We start from the raw sequence: 22,629 nt of genomic DNA, 5'->3' as shown, positions 1-22,629 counted from the left end.
GGGTAGGGAGAAGGCTAGGTTGGAAGGGTGAGGTGGGCAGTGCCTGGGGAGGGGCTGGGCTGGGTGAGAAGGCTGAGGAAGGCAGCCACCGAGGGGGGAGAGGAGCCCAGGCAGGAGTGGGAGTTGCCAGTATACCCACTGGGGATGTATATGAACATAAGTTCGCACGTGGGGAAAGCCTGAGTGTTGCTAAACCAAAGCACCGGACACAAGGCAAATTGCAGTCAGAAACAAAGTGGAAAAACACATGTATACATGTTAAGAGTCTATTCTCCACCATCCCTGCCCAAGGCACCTATGATGTGGGGCATTTTGCTTTGAGGAGAAGGGGTGTGGCTGCCCAGAAGACTTGAGCTGCCTGTCTCCTGGCTCCCTGTGTACCCACAACCTAGGCTCTTCTTCCCTAAAAAGCCCAGGTGCCCAGCCCCCTAGACTCAGCCCCATTCTCCAACCACAAAAGCAGCCGTCAGGAGCATGGTTGGAACTGGTTGGCAGGGGTCACAACCTCTGCCCTCCCGGCCCCTGCCCTGACTCTAGGTCCTCTCCCGCTGTCTCCCATCTGCCTGGAGGTCAAGGGGTCCTCCTGCCCCTCCTCTGTCCAGTGGGACCCCTGCCCCTGCCCCTGTCTGAGTGAGATGCCTGGCTCCTGAGAGGTGCAGGCGCCGTTAGTAGAGAAGTTGAAAACTGGGAGGCCAGGTGCTGGGCTGTCTGGAATGTACTCCTGCCTTCCAAGCCTGCACTGGAGCTGCCCAAGGTGGGGAGCCTTGAGGGGGTGTGGAAGGGCTGGTCCCTTGCTCCTTAGTGGGGGTCTGTTGTCATGGCAACATCCCTTTTTTCACACAATGGGAAGCCCCCCTCAGCCTCCCTCGTGGATGAAGCCGACAGCCCCATCGCTGGCTATCAGCCTCAGGGACTTGGCAACCGTCACTATGGCAACCCAGAGCCCAGCAACAGGGCCCAGTGAGAAAGGGAGGGGTCCAAGACTGGGGTAGGGCTGTGTGAGAGAGGGGGCAAGGGAGCTGAGGGAGACTCCCCCTACACGTACATCTAGAGACACAGGTGGAGAGACAAGAAGGAAGAGAAGTGGGGATAAACATTCTCCGTGACAAACACCTCACCGAAGCAGCAGAGACATCATAACATGCTGAGAGACAGGAAGACACCTGGGGACAGATGCATAGCTGGAGAGAGAAACATGGACTTCTACATAGCACACTGGGACACGCCCCCTTGGAGCACTGGTATCTATAGACTCCCGCCCCCAACAAGAACAACACAAGACCTACAGCCTTCCACACGTGTAGTGACTTGTGTATCTTTTGAGCTATTTGAAAGTGCTTGTGATTTCCACACAGAATAACCCATGCCATCCTACTCACTTTCGGGGTACAAATACACAAACGCACTCCTAGGGTAACACAACAAAATGAACAGAAAGGCAGGAAGACCCTCCCTCCCTCCCTCCCTCCCTCCCTCCCTCCCTCCCTTCCTCCTTCCCTCAACATCCTATTAAGTGTCTGTTTTGTTCCAAGTGCTGTTTTGGATACTGGGAGTATATGTGGTCCGTGAGACCCACATTTTGGTGGGGTGCAACATACTAACATTTCTGGCAGTGATAAGCGATGTAAACAAAACAGTAACAGGATGAAGAAGATGGGGAGTAACAAGGACATGCTTTAGATTAGGAGGTCAGGAAGGTCTCTCTGAAGAGGTGACATTTAATGAGAACCTTGAGTAATGTAGAGTAAGGCATGCAGTATGAGGAATGGCATAGCCAACAGAGGGAACAGCAAGTGCAAAGCACAGAGGTAAAATCTCACTGTGCTTGGAAATAGTGAGAATGACATCACAACTTCAGGTATATTCCAGATGTGTCCTGTCCTTCCACAGCCTCCGCCTGTAGGTTGCTTAGGTTCTAGACTCCACATTTAGGAAGTTGATCTAACTCAGTCTTTGACCCCCACCCCACCCCCTTTGTTTCTTATGTGTATGTGGGTTGTGTTTTCTTCAACTAAATTTTAAGCTCTGGGAGGACAAGGGTGGTGCTCTGAGCTTCTTGGGAGCTGTGGTATGGCTGCTGGTACAGAATCTAGAGCAGGCAGGCACAGAGGAAGTGTAGAAACTGAGAGGGCTGGGGACCACAGAAGCAAAAGTTGTCCCTAGCCCAGCACCATAGGATTGAGGCTGTCCTGCAGACAGAAGTGCAGACTTTGCCATGCTTCTAAACAGAAGCAGAGCATACATAAGGTTGAGGTATGTGTGTTGTGTATGAGGTTTACGTTGGGGGTTTTGAATACAGCAAAGGGTTGCAGCGGGAATTTCTGGTGGGGAATGGTTGACATCATAAGCTAGAATTTCAGTGAGAATGAAAAATGGGGCTTCCTAAGGTGTTACATGGGCAATCACAAACATGGGGCATCGGCTCCCCAGGGAGAGTTTCCAGATCTGTAGGCAAGCTGGGAGAAATGTTGCAAGGTGGTTTGAAGGCTGGGGGCTGGCTGGACTCAGAGAGTTGAGTGTGTGTGTGGGAGGGTGGGGGTTAGGAAAAAGGATGTCGTATAAATGATAGTGAAAATTAGGCAGCAGAAATGAAGTTTGGAAGGTAGCAGGGAAGGTGAAGTCCTGAAGGGAGTTCTGTGAGGACCAGGTCCCAGGTACCCCCAATTTCCACAAGGAATTGAAGCATTTGGTGTACTGGTTCTTCTGCTTGCTTTCTCCAACTCCCATCAGAAACTTAGGCATCAGCTCCCTCCAACCCCAATGGTTGGTGGTGGGGAGACTGAGCAGCCTCAGGGGGCGGCAGCTGGTGAGTGGGGAGGAATCTGTGTGCTCAGCAAACAGCAGCCTCAGTGCCCAGTGGCTGCCTCCTCCCTCATCAATCAGCCCCAGCCAAATGTCCTTGCATTCCCACCACCCCAAGGGGACTGGGGCTGGGCCAGGGTCCCCAGGGGAGTGAGATGGAGATGGGGGGGGTAGTGGGGGGGGGTGCTTGGCTTCCCATCTCTTGGCCTCTATTCTCTCCTCTCCTGGAAGCCCTCAGCTCTTCATGTCATGGAATGACTCTCTCCTGGCTCCTACCATCATGAGGGCATCAGCTACAAATCACCTGTGGGGGTCTGCTGGGAGGGGGAAGGGGGAAGAAGGATGAGTCAGGATGAAGAGGAATGTACTCTGGTTCTCACGGGACCGGCCCAGGGCACAGTCAGCAGGGAGGCTGTTGGCATAGAGGCCATGTCCCCCCAGCTAGCCTCTCCATCCCTGACAGATGCTTTGGACAGCAGGCTGTAATCTCCACCCACTGAATGTCCTCTCTTCCCACCTTCTCCTAGCCCCCAACCCTCACTCCCTGCTTCCCCACCAAGATCCAGAGGTCTGGCCCCAGCTCACCTCAAATCTGTTGCTCCCCACTGGGGACTGGGGCCTCCAGACCTTAGCCTTGGGCTCACTCTCCCCCTCCTTAGCCCTTGCTCCCCTCAGGGACCCAGGCGTCCTGCCCACTCCCTTCACCATAACAACCATTCTTTTGGAGTTGCTTAAGACTTTAATATCATTTCATTGTCAGCTAGTTCAGAGAAGGTTGGGGGCACAAAGAGACTGGGGTGGGCAAAAGAGGGCCAAGGTAGGGGGGAAGTAAGAGAAGAGCTCCCCTCTCTCCGTGGAGATGGCTCTGAGAAATCAAATATTGACAGTGAGAGAACAGAACTTATTAAAGTTGGGACGGGGTGTGTGTGGGGAGCTGTGGGAATGGCCGGATGCCTGGGTTCTGAGGGTAATGAAGGTTCTGGGAGGAGGGGAAAGCCTGAGACTGGGAGGATGCAGTAAGACTATGAGTCTTGCTGGTACAACTCTTCTACCCCTTTTCTTTGGGAAGTACTGCTTCTCAGCTGTCCCCTAGGGCCCCTGGGGAGACCCCAACTGCAGCTGTGGTTGGCCCCACTTCATCCCTTCCCCCTATCTCCACCTCTGTTGATGAGCTTCAGCAGCATTTAATCGGATTGAGCAGTAATTAGCAAAGTGAGATGTTTGATTACCTATTTAGCATAATGTGGGGGGCTGAGATCCCTAAGCACAGCCAAGGTTGGAGTCAGAAAAGAAATGGAGTCTACACAACATTCCTTACCCTGAGGGAGCCCTGAACCCTGCCTATAAGACTCCCCACCAGAGGCCTCCCCTCAGATTTTCACCTCTTTAGAACTTCTCCCTGGGGGATCTGACCAATTATGTTACTTTTCTCTGCCACCCACTGCCTATCTGATTAGAGGATCACCCACTTAACCTTGCTTGCTGTGTAGCTGGTTTTGGGGTATGGCAGGACCCCTTCTCTCTTTCAGTTCTTGCTCTCAGCAACAGGAGTTTGGGTTGGGCAGGAGGCCACAAATCAGAGCCCAGAGACCTACCTTAAAGATAATGGTTGTGGTGGTAGTGGTGGTGGGTGCCAATGACAGGGTCTGTCAATTCTGCAAATAAAGATAGGGTAGGTGGAATGGTGAGGTCAGGGTTGTGTCTGGGTGTGGGTTAATCCACTGGCTCTTCAGGAGTGTCAGAGACTGCTACTCGTCTCAGTGCTCGACTGGCATAATGAGACCTTGTCAGGTGTGAACACCCACCAGGAACACCCACCTCAGCTCCCCTTTCCTCATCCAGCAAAGAAAATGTCATCAATTTAGCTCCTCATGGAAATGCAATCAATCAGTGGGCTCACTGCTGGCTTTGTCTTAATTAGGCACTACTGATGGAAGCAGGGAGGGGGCCTTCCCATCCCCCTGGTTAGCTTCCTCTCTGTATCTCCCAGGTCTCTCAAGCTTCTTCAGGCCTCAGGTACAACTTAGTTTTCCAGGCTCCTTTTCGTGCGGCCCCAGCCCGCAGCGCCCCCTAGCAGCGGTCGAGGGTTGCCCCTTCTCTCACACCCCTCTCCTCTCGCTTCCCTAGGACTCAACCTTTGTTCTTATAAAGAGCCTAGCGCCTCCCCGGCCTGGTCACCTTCCCCAGGAGTCCCCGCCTCCCGTTACCCCCAAAATGAGCGAGTCTTTCCAAAGCCAATCCTCAGATTCCAAAAATTCCAGTTCCATTCTTCCCTTCCTTTCCCCGCCCCGCGATGCCGGGCGATCCTAGACCTCAGTCCGAATTAAGAAGGGGGAACGAGCTGGAGGGCAGGGGTGCTCCAGCCCCAGTCCCCCCCGGCCCCCCTCCAGCCCCCAGCTGCAGTCACGGCTGCCTCGAAATCCTGGAGCGCCTTCTAAAGCGGCAACGAGCCTCGTAGGTTGGGACCCCGGGCGCCATCTGCTGGACTCGTTCGGGATGGAGCCCTTAAGACCCGAGCGCGGGGCGGGGGCTTGGGTTCCCCCTTTTTAGTGTCTTGCAGGAGGGCAGCTCATTGTTCCCAGCCCCAGCCCTTTGAACTCTGTCCTCAGACCAGGCCCCACGCGCCCTCCAGCCTGCCAGACTTAGTGGCTCTCTTTGCCCCCCAACCCTCTGGCCCTGAGTCTCCGCAGGGGAGACTCCAGCCGAGCGGGGCAGCGGAGCGGGGCTTCACTGCGCCTGCGCCTGCGCGGAGGACGCCAGCTCCGCCGCCAGGCCCCGCGGCCGCTCGCCCCTCCCCGCCCAGGGTTTCCATGGTGACGCGTGCACGCGCGGGTCTGAGAAGGCCAAGCCCAACTTCTTAGCTGGAGTGGCCCATCCGTCAGCCTAGGGAGGAGAGGGTCGGCGTCGTGAGGTGTGTGTCGGGGGCAGAGAGGAGGAGAAAGAGAATGCTGGGGTGAGGTGGGAGTTGCGGGGAGAGGGGCAGTGGTGAGGAGCTAGGAGGGACAGTTGTAGGGAGGGAGGAGGGAAGGGGCGGTTGTGGGGTAGGGGAGAGTAAAGGGGGATTGGGGGAGGGAAGGAGCAATTTTGAGGGCAGTTGTGAGGGGAGGAAAGGGCAGTTGTGGGGGGAGGGGCAGTTGGGGTTGAGATGAAGAAGCGGGGACAGTTGTGTGAGGAAGCTATTGTGAGAGGAAACTTGCCCACTGGTGGCCAGTTTGAGGAGAGGGCCGGTCCCCTACGGTATTTAATTTAATTCTGAGTAATAGAATGAATCTCAGGCAAGTAGAACAGCTCCTCCTGGGGCCTGCCATGTGGAATCATGGGGTGAACCCCATGGGGAGGGTTCTGGCAGCCTTGGCAGCCAAATGCTCCGGAGGCTCCAGCTGGAGGCAGGGAAGCACAGCCTGACGCTTCTCTGGAGACCAGTGGAGGAAGCCTGGCTGCTGTAGTTGGTTTTATTGACGTGTTGGCCTAATAGAACGTTTCTCCTTGGAGCAAAGTACAAATCCTTCAGGTTTGAAACTCATAACCTGTGATCAATGGCTGTGACAGCCTGTGGGGATGAGGAAGGAAAGCCACAGGTGGCTGTCAGGAGCTAGCTGAATGGAGAGGGAATGCCCAGCGAATCACAGTGCCTTTGGGATCCTGACCACCAGCCAGAGATGCCCCTGTTTCTGGCCATCCTCTTTTCTGAGAGGCACTACTGTGACAATCCTCAACCCCCCTTTCCTTCTCCCCACACACAATTAGAAATTCAGTGTTGGGCGACTTTCATCCTTCCCTCTTCCCATCTGTTCTCTGGGCATTTGGAGTCAAATGATCTTGGTTTTCATTTTCAGTCAGCACAGAGTTACACAGCCAGATATACTGAGACCTTTTCAGTACACACAAAACAGCGTTCCTACCCCTCACGAATTAAAAACTAAAGAGACGTTGCAAATATGGCTTTTTTTTGTTTTGTTTAAGGAAGTTGCAGGTTTTAGTGTGAGCAGAACCACTTACCTATTTCCCCATTCCCCTCCTTCCAAGGGTAACTTGGGAGGAAAAGAGGTACATAGGAAAACCATATTGGTTTGCTTCATTGACTTGACACTATGACAAAGGGTAGGGAACCTGGGGACAGTCTTCCCTTCCCTGGGCCTTCTCACTCAACCATGTCTCTGAGGGATAGAGTGGTTGAGGGTGTGGGCAACCACACTTCAGCTTAGTATATCTTTCCCTGATCATCTTGTGTTCTTGTACTTCTGGGCAGAGATAGGAGTTCCTAAACCCTCATTAATGGGGCGTCACTATCTTTAACTTCCATAGTCCTAATGACACTGATTTTTAACCCAATGCTCTGAAGAAAGTGGGATATCCCAGTGAAAGGAGTGAACACTGCAAGGCCCCTGTGGTTAATGGAACAGGGTGTGTCAGTTTGTGAATTCAAAAGGCACCGCGAGTCTTGGGGGCCTGGGTTGGGGTGGATTTGGTTGTGGACTCCCAGATTCCTGTGTGTCTGCAGGTTTTGGCTACACGATGCCTGGCAAAGCTGAGAAGAAACGGAAGGTGGGTGGCTCGGGAAGCTCCCGCAAGCGAGCTGCTCAGGCTGCTCTGGCAGAAGAGTCTGGGAAAGCCAGCCTCCCTGCCAGTGAGCCCCAGCCCCAGCCAGAGCCCGAGCCGCAGCCTGAGCCGCAGCCGGAGCCGCAGCCGGAGCCAGAGCCACAGCCGCAGCCGCAGCCGCAGCCACAGCCCGAGCCCGAGCCGCAGCCAGAGCCGAAGCCGGAGCTGAAGCCAGAGCCGAAGCCGAAGCTGAAGCCGAAGCTGAAGCCAGAGCCGGAGCCTCTCAAGAAGGAGTCTGGTGGGTACATGCTGCCAGGGGCTTGGAAGGAGAATGTTAATGTATTTCATGAGGGTCTTAGGGCTGGGGAGCAGGTTCTGTTGTTTTTGGGTAAGAAGCAGGGGGTTCAGCAGAATCTCAGGCCTGCCGATGGGTCCGGTCCCTTTTTCTGTGTTTTCCTCATGCAGAGTCTTAGGCTTGTTCTTTCCGTCTTAAAATTTTCCCCCAGTGCACCAAGAGCTCACCAGCAAATCCTTTATTTCCCCCTCTTCCTCCTTATTCAAGTGCTCATGGTTGCTCCTACCCCACTGGAGAGGGTTTAATCTCTTCCTTTTTCCCATTTTCACCCTGGGTGGCAAAACAAATAATGTTTTTCTCCCACTAAGCCCATCACCATGGAGACTCAGTCTGCTTTGCCACCCTTTGAATCCTAAGCCTGACTGATGCTTTCTCCCATCTGTTTGAGGCTCTTGTATCTTCACCCTCATTTTGGCAGGGCCTTGGTTGACTGAGGAGGTTCAGGTTCAGGGCCACAGGAAAAGAAGCCTGAGGTCTAGACTGAGAGAGAAAAGAGTTTAAAGAGGCTGCCTCTGGTGGCTTCGATCTGAGGGATTCCTTCCTTGTAAAATGAGCCGTGACCAATAGGGTTGGAAGGCTTTTAGTAGCTGTTGCTGTCACTGGGCTGTTCTTAGAGCAGAGACCAGTGTAGATATGACTGTGAGCTAAGTATAGTCCTCACGTTTTACCTGGGGCTTTTTTTTACACTGCTAGCAGCCTGTCAAGATGGAGAGAAATAGAATTCCCTTTCCACATTCAAGGTTGAGAGATTAAGCGTGGGCGAGGGAGAAGGGGCCAGGGTATAATAGGGCCTTGCCTAGGATCCAGATATTAGAAATATGCAAAATTTGTCCTTCTGAGGTCTCTTGAAAGCAGTTTGAAACGGGACTGGCCTCTAGAAGCTGAGTACTAGAAGTAGGCTGAGGGAGGAGAGAAAGCAGTGAGGTTCAATTTGGAGAATCCTCTGGGGTAGGAAGAGAAGGAGCTCTAAATGAAAGCACTGACCACCAAACACCAAGGATCTCTGACTACCTTGGCTGTAAGCCTTTACAGTATTTGATGTGAAGCTTTCCAGCAGACAGGTAACCCTGGTGGAGGTTCATAGAAGACTTGGCCTCCAAGGTAGCCCCGAAACAAACATTAATCCCCATAATCTTTAGAGATAGAGGAGATCTGCTATGGTCTGAATGTTTGTGTCCCTCTAAATTTCATATGCTGAAATTCCAAAGTCCAATGTGATGGTACTGGTGGGTGGGCCTTTGGGAGGTGCTTAAATGACGAGGGTGGAACTGTTACGAATGATATTAGTGCCTTATAAAAGTGACCCCAGAGAGATCCCTTGCCTGCTTCCACGGTACGAGGATACAATGAGGAGAATTCTGTGACTGGGAAGAGGGCCCTTACTTGATTGTGCTGGCACTCTGATCTAGGGCTTCCAGACTCCAGAACTGTGAGAAATAAATTTCTGCTGTTTATAAACCACCCAGTCTGTGGTATTTTGCTGGACAGGCTAAGACTTCTTGGAAAAGGATGGTGGGCAAACACCCTTTTGAGATGTGTATTGACATCCTTTGCTTCCTTAAGTGCTCCTCATTAAGAAAAGAAGTAATACAGTTCCTAATCCCATATCTGTAAACTTTTAAAAAAGTATATATTTTATTGATTTTAGAGAGAAGAAAGGAGAGGGAGGAGAGATAGAAACATCAATGATGAGTCATTGATCGGCTACCTCTTGCACCCCCACACACTGGGGGTCGAGTGCGCAACCCCCGGCATGTGCCCTGACCGAGAATTGAACTGTGATCTCCTGGATCATAGGTCGATGCTCAACTAGAGCCACACTGGCTGGGTGCATATCTGTAATTTTATAAAGCCCTATGAATTAAAAGTTTTTCCCCAAAGTTTGACATTCAAACTTAATTTGTGGTAAAACATAATCTAAACTGATATGAACATATGCCACTTGGTATAAATGTTCATATGTTTTACTGAAGAAATACTACTAATATTAAAAGGTCTATTGTGCAGTGCTATTCTAGAGCTCACTGTGGGGTGTAGGGTATTGCATACCATACTATATTACAATTCTAAATTATGAAATACACTTGACCTCGAAGATTTTGGATAAGGGATTGTTGACCCATATTTCAGGAAAAGTATAGAGAATAATATAATGAACACTCATGTGCCCATCAGCCAGTGTGCGAATAAATAGTAATAGCAACAAGGAAATCCCTCTGTTTGCCTCCCTACTCCCAAGCCCTCCTCTCTTTCTCCATAGGTCACTGCTGTCCTGAGCTGGTGCTTATCACTCTCAGGCTTGTGGTTTTTTAAAAATTTTTACTGTGTGTATCCATCAACAACATATACTAGTATTGTATGGTATGATTTAAACTTTATATTAATGGTCTTATAGAAGACAAAACTGGTTTACTCTTAAGATTGTCTCGGTCTCCCTCCCTTGTTCTGTCTGAAATCTTGAAAGCTGTCAGTTTTCTCAAAGGGGGGTGGACTTCTTGGTTACCTGTCCCGTTTACTACAGTGCTCTTGTAATCATCTACTCCACCTTTTTCCTCTTTTAAGGGAGAGAAGGAAACATCAATGTGAGAGAGACACATTGACTGGTTGCCTCCTACCCGTGCCCCGACCTGGGGCAGGGATCGAACCTGCAACCCAGGCCCGTGCCCTTGACCGGAAATAGAACCCAAGATCCTTTGGTACAGGGGCCAATGCTGCAACCATTGAGCAATACCGGCCAGGGCCATCTACTCCACTTTTTTCATGATTTCCATCCTTGGCCCCTCTGTCTCACTCCCCTCTTAGTTTTTCTTTCTGGAAGTTGGAGTTTTCTCTTCCCCAAAGTCTTTTGGTTCCATCTCATTGTTCCTTGCTCCTTTCAGGCCATGCGAGATGGGAAACCCACCAATTGTACCCTCAGTCCCCTGTGTGAGCAACAGATTAGGAGGTACACCTGGGTCAGGAGAGATTAGGAGGGAAACACCCTCCTGGGTTTTGAGGGGGCTCTAGAGTAAGTATGGCAGAAATGAGTACCCAGCAGCCTGGTTGTTTGGAGAGCGACCAATTTCTGTGGACCCCAACTTCTCCATGTGAGGAGAGGATTGTGGGAAGAATGGAAGGCCAGAACCTGAATGCCTAGAATAACCTTAGTACTGACTGCACTAATTCCCTTGCCTCCGCCAACCCCTCCAGACCCAGCCAGCTTTTTAAAAGAAAATTGAGATACAATTCACTTACTATAAAATTCACTCCTTTAAAGTATTCAATTCAATGACTTTTGGTATATTCACAAAGCTGTGCAACCATCACCACTATATAACTTTTGAGCATTTTCATCCCACCCGTAATAAGCCACTTTAAGCTTGAGAAATTGGTACCAGATGACCCCTATATGTTTACTTCTAAGTTGCATCAGAACCTAGCCTTTATATAGTCACTCCCTATTTCCCTTTCCCCCCAGATCCTGGTAACCACTAATTACTTTCTGTCTCCATAGATTTGCCTATTCTGGACATTTCATATAAATGGAATTATATGTGGTCTTTTGTGACTGGCTTCTTTCACTTAACCTAGTGTTTTCAAAGTTCATACATGGTATAGAATTGTAGCAGACTTTCATTCCTTTTTATGGTTGAGTAATATTTCACCACAAATTGTTTATCCATTCTTCTGTGTTTTTTAAAAAAATTTATCCTTATTATTGAAAGTTTTACAGATGTCCCCTTTCCTCCCCCACTGACCCTCTCCACCTTCCTCCTGCTCCCTCCCTAGGCTTTCAACATAGGGGTGCATATATTCTTTCTGATTAGTGTTTCAGGCTTCTTAGGATATATACCTAGAAGTGGGATCACTGGGTCAAAAGGCAGTTCCACTTCTAATTTTTTGAGGACATCCCACACTGTTTTCCATAGTGTGTGTACCAGTCTGCATTCCCACCAACAGTGTACTAGGATTCCTTTTTCTCCACATCCTTGCTAGCACTTCTTGTTTGTTGATTTATTGAGGATAGCCATTCTGGCAGGTGTGAGGTGGTACCTCACTGTCATTTTAATTTGCATCTCTTTGATAATTAGCGACGTTGAGCATTAGTTCATATGTCTCTTGGCCATTTGTATGTCCTCTTTGGAGAAGTGTCTATTCAGGTCTTCTGCCCATTTTTTAATTGGATTGTTCATCTTCCTTTTGTTGAGTTGTATGAATACTTGATATATTTTGGAAATGAACCCCTTATCAGATGTATCATTGGCAAATATGTTCTCCCACACAGTGGGTTTCCTTTCCACTTTGATACTGGTTTCCTTTGTTGTGCAGAAGCTTTTTAGTTTGATGTAGTTCCATTTGTTTATTTTTTCCCTTTGTTTCTCTTGTCCTAGGTGATGTATTCTATGTGAGATGTCAGATATTTTGTTGCCTATGTTTTCTTCTAGGGTTTTTATGGTTTTATGACTCACATTTAAGTCTTTTATCTGTTTTGCATTTACTCTTGTGTATGGTGTAAGTTGGTGGTCTAGTTTCACTTTTTTTGCATATACCTGTCCAATTTTTCCAACACCATTTATTGAAGACACTGTCTTTACTCCATTGTATGCTTTTGCCTTGATTGTCAAATATTAATTGAACGTAGTGGTTTGGGTCAATTTCTGCGTTCTCTGTTCTGTTCCATTGGTCTATATGCCTGTTCTTGTGCCAGTACCAGGCTCTTTTGATTACAATTGCTTTGTAGTATAATTTGATATCCGGTATTGTGATCCCTCTGACTTTGTTCTTTTTTCTCAAGATTGCTACAGATATTCAGGGTCTTTTTTGGTTCTATATAAATTTTTGTAGTGTTTGTTCCATATCTGTGAAATATGCTGTTGGTATTTTAATAAGGATTGCATTGAATCTATAGGTTACTTTGGGTAGTATGGACATTTTAAAGATGTTAATTCTGCCAATCCATGGACATGGTATATTCTCCACTTGTTTATATCTTTTTCTATATTTTTTTTCATTGTCCTGTAGTTTTCTGAGTACAGGTCTTTTACCTCCTTGGTTAAGTTTATTCCTAAGTATCTTAATTTTTTTGTTGCAATGGTAAATGGGATTCATTGTATTTATTTATTTATTTATTTATTTATTTATTTATTTATTTATTTATTTATTTATTTTTAATCCTTACCCAAGGATATTTTTTCCACTGCTTTTCAGAGAAAGTGGAAGGGAGAGAGAAAGTGAGAGAAACATTGATGTGAGAGAGACACATCAGTTGGTTGCCTCCTGCACATGCCCTGACATGAAGCCGGGGTCGAGCCTGCATCTGAGGTATGTGGTTTTGGCCGGAATCAAACCTGGGACCCTTCAGTCCGTAGGCCAGTGCTCTAACCACTGAGCAAAATCAGCTAGGGCTAAATGGGATTGTTTTTTTTAGTTTCTCTTTCTGAGAGATCATTGTTGGTATATAAAAGTGCCATTGATTTCTGGATGTTAATTTTGTATTCTACTACATTGCCGAATTCATTTATTAAAGCTAATAGTTTTCTGGTGGAGTCCTTAAGGTTTTCTATGTACAATATCATGTTATCTGCAAATAATGACAGTTTCACTTCCTCCTTTCCAATTTGGATGCCTTTTATGTTTTCTTCCTGTCTGATTGCTGTGGCTAGGACTTCCAATACTATGTTGAATGAGAGTGGTGAAAGCAGACATCCTTGTCTTATTCCTGTTCTTAGGAGAAATGCTTTTAGTTTTTGTCCATTGAGTATGATGTTGGCTGTAGGTTTGTCATATATGGCCTTTATTATGTTGAGGTATGATCCCTTTATTCCCACTTTGCTGAGAGTTTTTATCAAAAATCGATGTTGGATTTTATTGAATGCTTTTTCTGCATCTGTTGATATGATCATGCGATTTTTGTCATTCAGTTTGTTTATGTGATGTATCATGTTAATTGATTTGCAAATACTGTACTGGCCTTGCATCTCTGGAGTAAACCCCACTTGGTCAAGACGTATGATCTTTTTAATATATTGCTGGGTCTGATTTGCTAATATTTTGATGAGGATTTTAGCATCTTTGTTCATCAAGGATATTGGCCTGTAATTCTCTGTCTTTGTAGTGTCTTTATCCAGTTTTGGGATTAGGATAATGCTGGCCTCGTAAAAAGACCTTGGAAGTGTTCTTCTTTCATCTGTTGATGGACACTTGGGTTGTTGGGTTGTTTCCACCTTTTGGCTACTGTGAATAGTGCTGCTACGAACATTGGCATACAAATGTCTATTTGAGTACCTGCTTCCAATTCTCTTGGGTATATACCTAGGAGTGGAATTACTGGATCATATGGTGACTCTGTTTAATTTTTTAAGGAATACCTTCATTTTTAAAATTTTATTTTTCCCAGAGCCAGTGTTGGAGGAATCTAAAGCACAGAAAGAAGAATTACAGAAACTTGAGGTGGATGTGGTAAGTTTGGGTTTTCCTTGACACAAATATTCCTCTCCAACAAATGGCGAATCAAAAGATTAGTTGTAGCCCTAGCCAGTTTGGCTCAGTGGCTAGTGTTGGCCTGTAGGCTGAAGGGTGCAGGGTTTGATCCCAGCCAAGGACACGTACCTCGGTTGCAGGCTCGATCCCCGGCCCTCGTCAGGGCTTGTGCGAGAGGCAACCAATTGATGTGTCTGTCTCATATAGATGTTTTTCTCTCTCTATCTTTGCTCCCTTCCACTCTTTCTGAAAAGCAATGGAAAAAACAAAAAGCAAAACAAACAAAAAAGATTAGTTGTAGTATGGTGTCTAAGGAATTCTCTTCAGTCTGTCACTTCTTTCTATTTACTCTACCGGTAGCCTACTCACCACAAATCCAGTTCACTAAGAAAAGGGAAAAGTTATCCATGCCCCCACCCCTCCAGAAGAAGAGGGTTTTAAGTGAGAAATAGGTCTCTTACCTGTCCCTTCCTTGTCTCCCCACCTTGGGTAAAGGTTGACAAGCTTTATCAATTGTATGGGCGAACATCTGAACAAGTTGAACAAGCTGGGCAGATATTGTCCTAATTGGACACTAATATCCTTTTTAAAAAATCCTCGCCTGAGGATTTGTTTTCATGGATTTTTTAGAGAGAGAGGAAGGGAGGGGAGAGAGAGAGAGAGAGAGGAGAGAGAGAGAGAGAGAGAGAGAGAGAGAGAGAGAGAAAGAAACATTGATTGATTGGTTGCCTACCTTATCTGCCCCAAATGGGTAAACAAGCAACCTAGGTATGCGCCCTGACTGGAAATTGAACCTGCCACTTTTTGCCATATGCAGCGACGCTCCAGTCAACTGAGCCACCTGACCAGGGCTAATTGTATACTAATTTCTAAGACATTTTCTTTTTTCTTTTTCTTTCTTTTTAAAAAAATATTTTTATTACTTTCAGAGAGAAAGCGAAAGGGAGAGAGAGAGGGAAACATCAATGATGAGAGAGTCATTGATCGGCTGCCTCCTGCAGCCCTGTGCTGGGGACTGAGCCTGCAACCTGGGCATGTGCCCTGACCTGGAATCAGACCACGACCTCCTTGATCATAGATCGATGCTCAATCGCTGAGCCATGCCGGCTGGGCCTCTTTTTTCCTTTCTTTCAGTTTTCTCCTTTGGCAGAAGAATTTACAGAAGATACTTCAAGCACTTTCAGAAACTGGCACTAAATGATCCCTAACCCTTTATTCCCAATTATCAGAGCCTAGACATAGATACTTGGGTTAGAAGAATGCAGTAGTGACCTTGAAAAATTTTTTGAAGTGAGAAAAAAGTAATAACTACTCATTAAAGAACTCATTGGGGCTAGCCGGTGTGGCTCAGTGGTTGAGCATTGTTCGACCCATGAACCAGGAGGTCACGGTTCTGTTCCCAGTCAGGACACATGCTGGGGTTTCAGGCTCGATCTCCAGTAGGGGGCGTGCAGGAGACAGCTAATCAGTGATTCTCTCTCATCATTAATGTTTCTATCTCTCTCTCCCTCACCCTTCCTCTCTCTGGGACAGAAAAGTAAAACAATGAAAGGGAAAAGAAAAGTCAGCATTACAGCCTAAACTCATTCAATATTAGTACTTTGGTACATGTCTTTTCTTTCTGTGTATAGGTTTGATAGGTTTGTGAGTTTTTAAAAATATATATCTTTATTGATTTCAGAGAGAGGAAGGGAGAGGTAGAGAGAGAGAGAAACATCAATGATGAGAGAGAGTCATTGATCAGCTGCCTCCTCCACACCCCCTGCTGGGGATTGAGCTCGAAACCAGGCATGTGCCCTAACTGGGAATCGTATCTCCATCTCCTGGATCATAGGTCGATACTCAACTGCTGAGCCACACCCTGCCATTTTAAATGGCAGTATAATGCTTGATTAGATGTATGTACCATAGTTAAATCATGACTCTTGGACATTTTGCCATTTCTAATTATGTTGGCTCTCATAATAATACTGTGATGAATATTATAAGTAAAACTAACACACTTTGAAATACTTAATACTTCCTTTAGATTCCTGTATATTGAATTACCAAATCAAAGAGTAAAGAACATTTCTAATAATTTAATACATAATGCCAGGCTATTTTCCAAACGAATTGCACTTTTGGTCCTCACACTAGCAACAGACCTTTTCCAGGCCTGGGTGTTATCCATATAGCAAGGCTATTTATTTACTTATTTCAGTATCTTTTCAAAAAATATGTTTGTATTGATTTCAGAGAGAGGAAGGGAGAAGGAGAGAGATAGAAATATCAATGATGAGAGAGAGTCATTGATTGGCTACCTACTGCACACTCCCTTCTGAGAATCAAACCTGCAACCCCGTCACGTGCCCTAACTGGGAATCGAACTGTGACCTCCAGGTTCACGGGTCGATGCTTACCTACTGAGCCACATTGGCCAGGCTATTTCAGTATCATGAAGAAATTGCTCTTTATCGACCTATGAACCAGGAGGTCATGGTTCATTTCCCAGTCAGGGCACATGCCTGGGTTTCAGACTCGATTCCCAGTAGGGGGAGTGCAGGAGGCAGCCGATCAGTGATTCTCTCTCATCATTGATGTTTCTGTCTGTCTGTCTTTCCCTTCCTCTCTCTGAAATCAATAAAAAAATATTAAAAAAAGAAAGAAATTGCTCTTGTACCCTTATCCGTTTTCTAGCTTGTCATCTCCTTAATTCTAAGGGGTTGATTTAGGCTAATGTCCTACATGTTCCCTTCATTTAGTTTGACTTTGAGGTTGAGGGTTGCTCAATAATGCATTTTTACAACCACAGGCATAAATGAAATATCTTCAGAAGAAAATATCTCAAGAAAGGATAACCTTCTTTGAAAGGAAACTAAGAAAACTCTTAGTTTTCCTCTACAGTCCATTCTATTTTTACTCATAGAGGCAAGAGAATCTTATTGTCTTGTTTCATCAAAAGCTTGAAACCTATCATTCAGCTCATCCTCAGCTTTCTCTTCACCATTCTGGTCCTGTCTGACTTCTCTCATTTTCTATGTCCTCACATGTGATTGTAGATGGGAGAAATGAGTCATCTTAACAGCTGTATCTTTTTTGGCTCTCTGTTCTCCTTCTGTAGAAACCCCTTTTCCTGTCACGAGCTGTGCTGACAGGACTGGCAGATGCCAAATGGACAGAGGAGCATGATGCCATTCTGGAACACTTTGCCCAGGACCCGTCAGAGCCCATCCTTACCATCTTCATTGACCCCTGTTTGGGGCTGAAGCTAGATCTGGGTATGCCTGTACAGGTGGGTACTCCATTTCCCCACACTCCAGGGTGGTCTTCCAGGGAGCTGAGGGTTCTGCATATCTGTCATCTCGGAGTCTTATTTCCTGTGCCTGAGGTCTGTTGGCACAGAGGGAGTGAAGCAGGCTTTTGCTTTTGAGGATCTCGTGGTCTAGTGGGAAAGATAGACATATAAAAAGTATTTACAATATATTATGATGCATGAGCGAAGCTTTATAGGAGCTTTATGGGAGCAGCTAATGTAGCCAGTGGAATGCTGGCAAGGCTTGGTGATGGAGGGGATATTTGAGTTGGGGATGAAGACTTAGCAGGATTTCATCGGGGCTGGGTAAGAGCCCTTTAAGTAAAGAACACTTTATGTGCAAAGAAAAGGGTTGCGGGAAATGATACTGAAAAAGTGGGTTGGGGTCAGCTTGTGAAGGGCCTTGTATGTTATGCAAAGAATTTGGCTTCTATCCTGGAGGGAAATATTGAAGGCTTTCATGGATTAGATATATAAGTATTTTAACAAGGTGGGGGATACATTAGCGAAGGGTAGACCACAGGTAGGGAGACAGTTAAAAGACATATAGTAAAATGATAGTGGTAGAATCTGGGCCGTAGATGTACAGGTCATTATTGTAAAATCCTTTTAACTTTGTTGTATGCTTGAAAACTTTTGAAATAAGATGTTGGAAAAGAAAAAGGCTATTGCTTTGCTTTTATTGCCAGTACACATACAAAAATCACAATGATAATGAAGATGAGCATGGTCCTGTGCAATGACACAATTTGTGAAACATTAAATGCAAAAACAGGCTAGGGATTTTTCTTGTATATTGGCAATAATCAGCTACAAAACATGAAAAAAAGATTTTATTCACAAAAGGGATAAAAATTTGCAAAATATATGTAGGATTTATATGAAAGAAAATAACGTTGCTACAGGCCATGAAAGAAGATTTGAATAGATGGTAAGCCATACCCTGTTTCTGAGTGGAAATCTTAATATTATGTTAAGATCATTCCTTCTAAAAAATGTACCACTTTAATGTAACCCAATCAAAGTGCCACAGTCCCTAGATACCTTGTGTAAAGGATTTTAAAATATATCCAGAAAAATGCATGAACATAACAAAGGAAATGATGAAGGAAAGTAATGGAGGAGACTTGTGAATATGAAAATCTTTTATTAAACTACAGTAATTAAAAACAGTTGTACTGGGGCAGGAATATGACAATATAAGCAACAGTAAAGAAACGTAGAAAGTACAGAACCATATATGTAAGCATTTTCTATAAAAGTGGCATTTAAAATCTGTGGGTAAGGAAGAATTATTCAATGAATAGAACTGGGAAACATGAAAAACAACATTTTTCCATTAAAAGATCTATTTAGCTGAAGGGAGGGGGAAATGTGGAAATCTTGGTCGAATAGTACAAGGTTTCTGACACTAAAAACAAAGGCAAGAAAAGCAAAAATAAACAAGTGGAACTACATTAAACTGAAAAGCTTCTGAACAACAAAGGAAACCATCAATATGAAAAGAAAACCTAAGGAATGGGAGAAAATATTTGCAAATCATAATCCAGTAAGAGGTTATTATCCAAAAAATATGAAGAACTCATACAACTCAATAGCAAAATGATAAATAATCTAAGAAATAGGCAGAAGAATTGAAAAAACGTTTTTCCAAAGAAAGCATACAAATGAAAAGATGCTCAACATCACTAATCATTAGGGAAATGAAAACCAAAACGACAATGAAATATCACCTTACACCTTTTATTTATTTTTAATTTTTATGTTTTTATTTATTTTATTTATCATCTATATATGTTTTTATTGATTTTAGAGAGAGGGGAAGGGAGAGGGAGAGACAGAGACAGAAACATTGATGAGAGAGAGACATCAACATCTATTGGCTGCCTCTGGCACACTCCCTGCTGGGGATTGAGCACCCAACCTGGGCCCCAACCAGGAATCGAACCAGTGACCTCCTGGTGCATGGGTCGACACTCAACCACTGAGCAACACTGGCCGGGCCACCTCACACCTTTTAGAATGGCTATCATAAAGAGATAACAGGTGTTGGTGAGGATGTGAAAAAAAGGGAACCTTTGTGAATTGTTGTTGGGAATGTAAATTGGTGCAGCCACTATGGAAAATAGTATGGAGTTTACTCAAAAATTTTAAAATAGAACCACTATATGATACAGCAATTCCTCTTTTGTGTATATATCTGAAGGAAATGAAATCGCTATCTCAAAGTGATATCTGCACCCTCATGTTCATTGTAGCATTATTTATAATAGCCAAGACACGGAAACAACTTGTGTCCACTGATGGATGGATGATGAACACACACACACACACACACACACACACACACTGGAATACTATTCAGCAATGAGAAAGAAGAAAATTTGTGCCATTCACAACATGGATTGACCCAAAGGGCAGTATGCTAAGTGAAATAAGTCAGACAGAGACAAATATTGTATGAATATTTGGGGGAAATATTTGGGGGAATCTAGGGGGAAAAACCTAACTAGTTGAAACAGATTACAGATTGTTGGTTGCAGAGTCAGGAGGTGGGGGATAGGGAAAATGGGTGAAAATGGTCAAAAGGTACAAACTTCCAGGTAAAAGATAAGTTCTGGGGATATAATGTATAGCATGTTGACTATAGTTAATAGTACTTATTGTGTATTTGAAAGTTGTTAAGTGAATAGATCTTAAAAGTCCTCATGATAAGAAAATCTGTAACTATGGGAGATGATGGAGGTTAATTAAACTTTTGGTAATCATTTTACAATAAATTCATATATCAAATCATTATATTGTACACCTTAAACTAATGTTATAGGTCAATTATATCACAATAAAACTGGGGGCTGTGTGACGGGTTCAAAGTTCAAGATCTAATATACAGCATGGTAACTATAGTTAATACTGGCCCTAGACAGTTTTGCTTAGTGGTTAGAGCATCGGCCCTCAAACTGAAGGGTCTCGGGTTTGAGTCCGGTCAAGGGCTCGATCCCTGGCCCGGTCGGGGTATGTGCAGGAGGCAGCCAATTGATGTGTCTCTCTCATCGATGTTTCTTTCTCTCTGTCTCTTCCCCTCTCTTCTACTCTCTTTAAAAAAATCAATGGAAAAAATATCCTTGGGTAAGGATTAACAAACAAAGAAAAATTATTACTCTTGAATACTTGATAAGTTGAGCAAAAAGTAAAACCAGAAATAAAAAACTACAGAAAAAAACTACCCAAGAGTGAGTAAACAAGAAAAGAAGCATAATGTAATCTTATAAACTTTAAAAGTGGTAACCAATGAAAGATCTAGGCACTGAATTAAGGAAACCACACTCCCCACAGGAATAGTGAACCCTAGTGAGATGGAGTGAACTTTAGATACAGGACATTTAATAAAATCTGAAAAGAGAGAAAGAGCCCAGGTTTGTTTTTGTTTTTTTTGTAAAGCCAGAATTTATTTCTATTTAAAAGTGCTCAAGAGACTTTAAAAAGGCCCAAAGCTCAAAAGGCGTCCAGGTTTAGTTGAAGATCATTCTGAGGTGGCGTCTGTTGGTTTCTTCATTATTGAGTCATCAATTTGGTCCTTGTTAATAAAAGGCCCTGATAATTGTAGTTGGATTGTGGCAATTTCCTCTGACTCCCAGAATCTTTCATAAATGGCCATCAGTTTGCAAATGATGAAAAATGTAATACCAGAAACAATCACAAAACATCTGCAGATTCTACTTGAATATCCTTTCTGCATCATTCTTCGAAGCCAGGTCCAATGATTATCAATTTGCATAGCAGAGATTATGATGCGTGTCACCTGCAAAGACTGGTATTACAAACAGCTTTTTCAGAACAGAAACCAGCAAACACTCTTCAAGACGAAACACCGTAACAAAGATTTTATGCTGTTTACCACCTGCCTATATCTTCATGCAATTCTCTTAGGCTAGAGAAAAGTGAATAAAATATAAGGACTCGAGTCTTTCTTTTTTTAAAAATATTTTTTATTGATTTTAGAGAGAGAGAGAGAGAGAGAAAAACATCTATAGATTGACTCTGGTACACACCCCAAACAGGGTATGTGCCCTAACCAGGAATTGAACTGGTGACCTTTTGGTGCATGGGATGACACTCAACTAGTTGAGCCACACCATCCAGGGCAAGGACTCAACTCTTTCACTTTCACTGTGAAAGGGAAAACAACTGGGCTCTCACAATGGGACATCTAGGAGTCATCCACAGTACATTACAGCAAAAAGAATGAATCCATAGAGCTGTTCAAGCATGAGGAATGTAAAAGAAAAATGCGTACAAGCATATTACACCAAGGGAAAAAAACCAAAACCAAAAACAGAACAAAGCATGCAAAAGAGAAAAACATAACTGGAAATTCCTCACAACAGCATCATGTTATAGTCACTTAATAAGAACACGAATCAATTTTTTAAAAGCAGAGAGATGAAATGATAAAACATGAGAATGAGATAAAAGGAGATGCAGATTTTAGGAAAGAAATAAAATAGCATGTTACAAAACTAGTAGGTTAGAAATAGTAAGGAACTGAATAGCTATCCCTGAAAACCTGCAATAACATAGAAGAGAGGCTTGAGATAATTACATTGTATGCAGGAGAAAAAAAAACAATGACAACACTATTAGAGAAAAATTAATAGATATGAAAGACAGACACAGGTGATCTAATAGAGCCAGCTAATGAAAGGATAAAATACAAAGAATTTCCCTGAACTGCAGAACGAATTGAATCTAGAAATTAAAAAGATACTTTATTCCACAAAATTTGTACACAATGCTTAATGTCAATACACATCTTAATTAAACTGCTAAAATGTAAGGAAATTTTTTTTTTTTTTTTTAAATATCATTGGCTTCAGAGAAAGGGAGAGGGAGAGAAATAGATTGAAACATCAATGATGAGAGTCATTGATTAGCTGCCTCCTGCACGCCCCACCCCCCCTCCTGGGGATGGAGCCTGCAACCCCCTGACAGGGAATCGAATTGCGATTTCCTGGATCTTAGGTCGATGTTTAGCCGCTGAGCCACACCAGTTGGGCAAGGAAGTTAATTCTTTAGGAACATTCCCTATGTGGTATGCCTGCCAATAATATTTAACTTGAATCTAATAATGAGAAAACAATTAGGTAAATCCAAATTAAAGACATTTTGGAAAACAACT

The 22,629-nt window shown here is 44.6% G+C and overlaps 1 protein-coding gene across 1 annotated transcript in view; it reads left to right on the top strand.

The window, feature by feature from the left end:
* The first annotated feature begins 7,289 nt into the window (after positions 1-7,289).
* The window catches only part of DNAH2 (dynein axonemal heavy chain 2), a 101,578-nt gene continuing 86,238 nt past the window's right edge, over positions 7,290-22,629 (top strand). The window contains exons 1-3 of the mRNA XM_087825883.1: positions 7,290-7,556; positions 14,068-14,134; positions 17,259-17,429. Coding sequence (XP_087682009.1) covers positions 7,318-7,556; positions 14,068-14,134; positions 17,259-17,429 — 477 coding nt within the window. The 5' untranslated portion in view covers positions 7,290-7,317. The remainder of the gene's footprint in view (positions 7,557-14,067; positions 14,135-17,258; positions 17,430-22,629) is intronic.

The sequence above is a fragment of the Miniopterus natalensis genome, chromosome 17 (assembly GCF_054644295.1).
Source record: "Miniopterus natalensis isolate mMinNat1 chromosome 17, mMinNat1.hap1, whole genome shotgun sequence".
NCBI lineage: Eukaryota > Metazoa > Chordata > Mammalia > Chiroptera > Miniopteridae > Miniopterus > Miniopterus natalensis.
The sequence above is the reverse complement of the archived record's forward strand: the minus strand, read 5'-3'. Positions and strand labels throughout refer to the sequence as shown.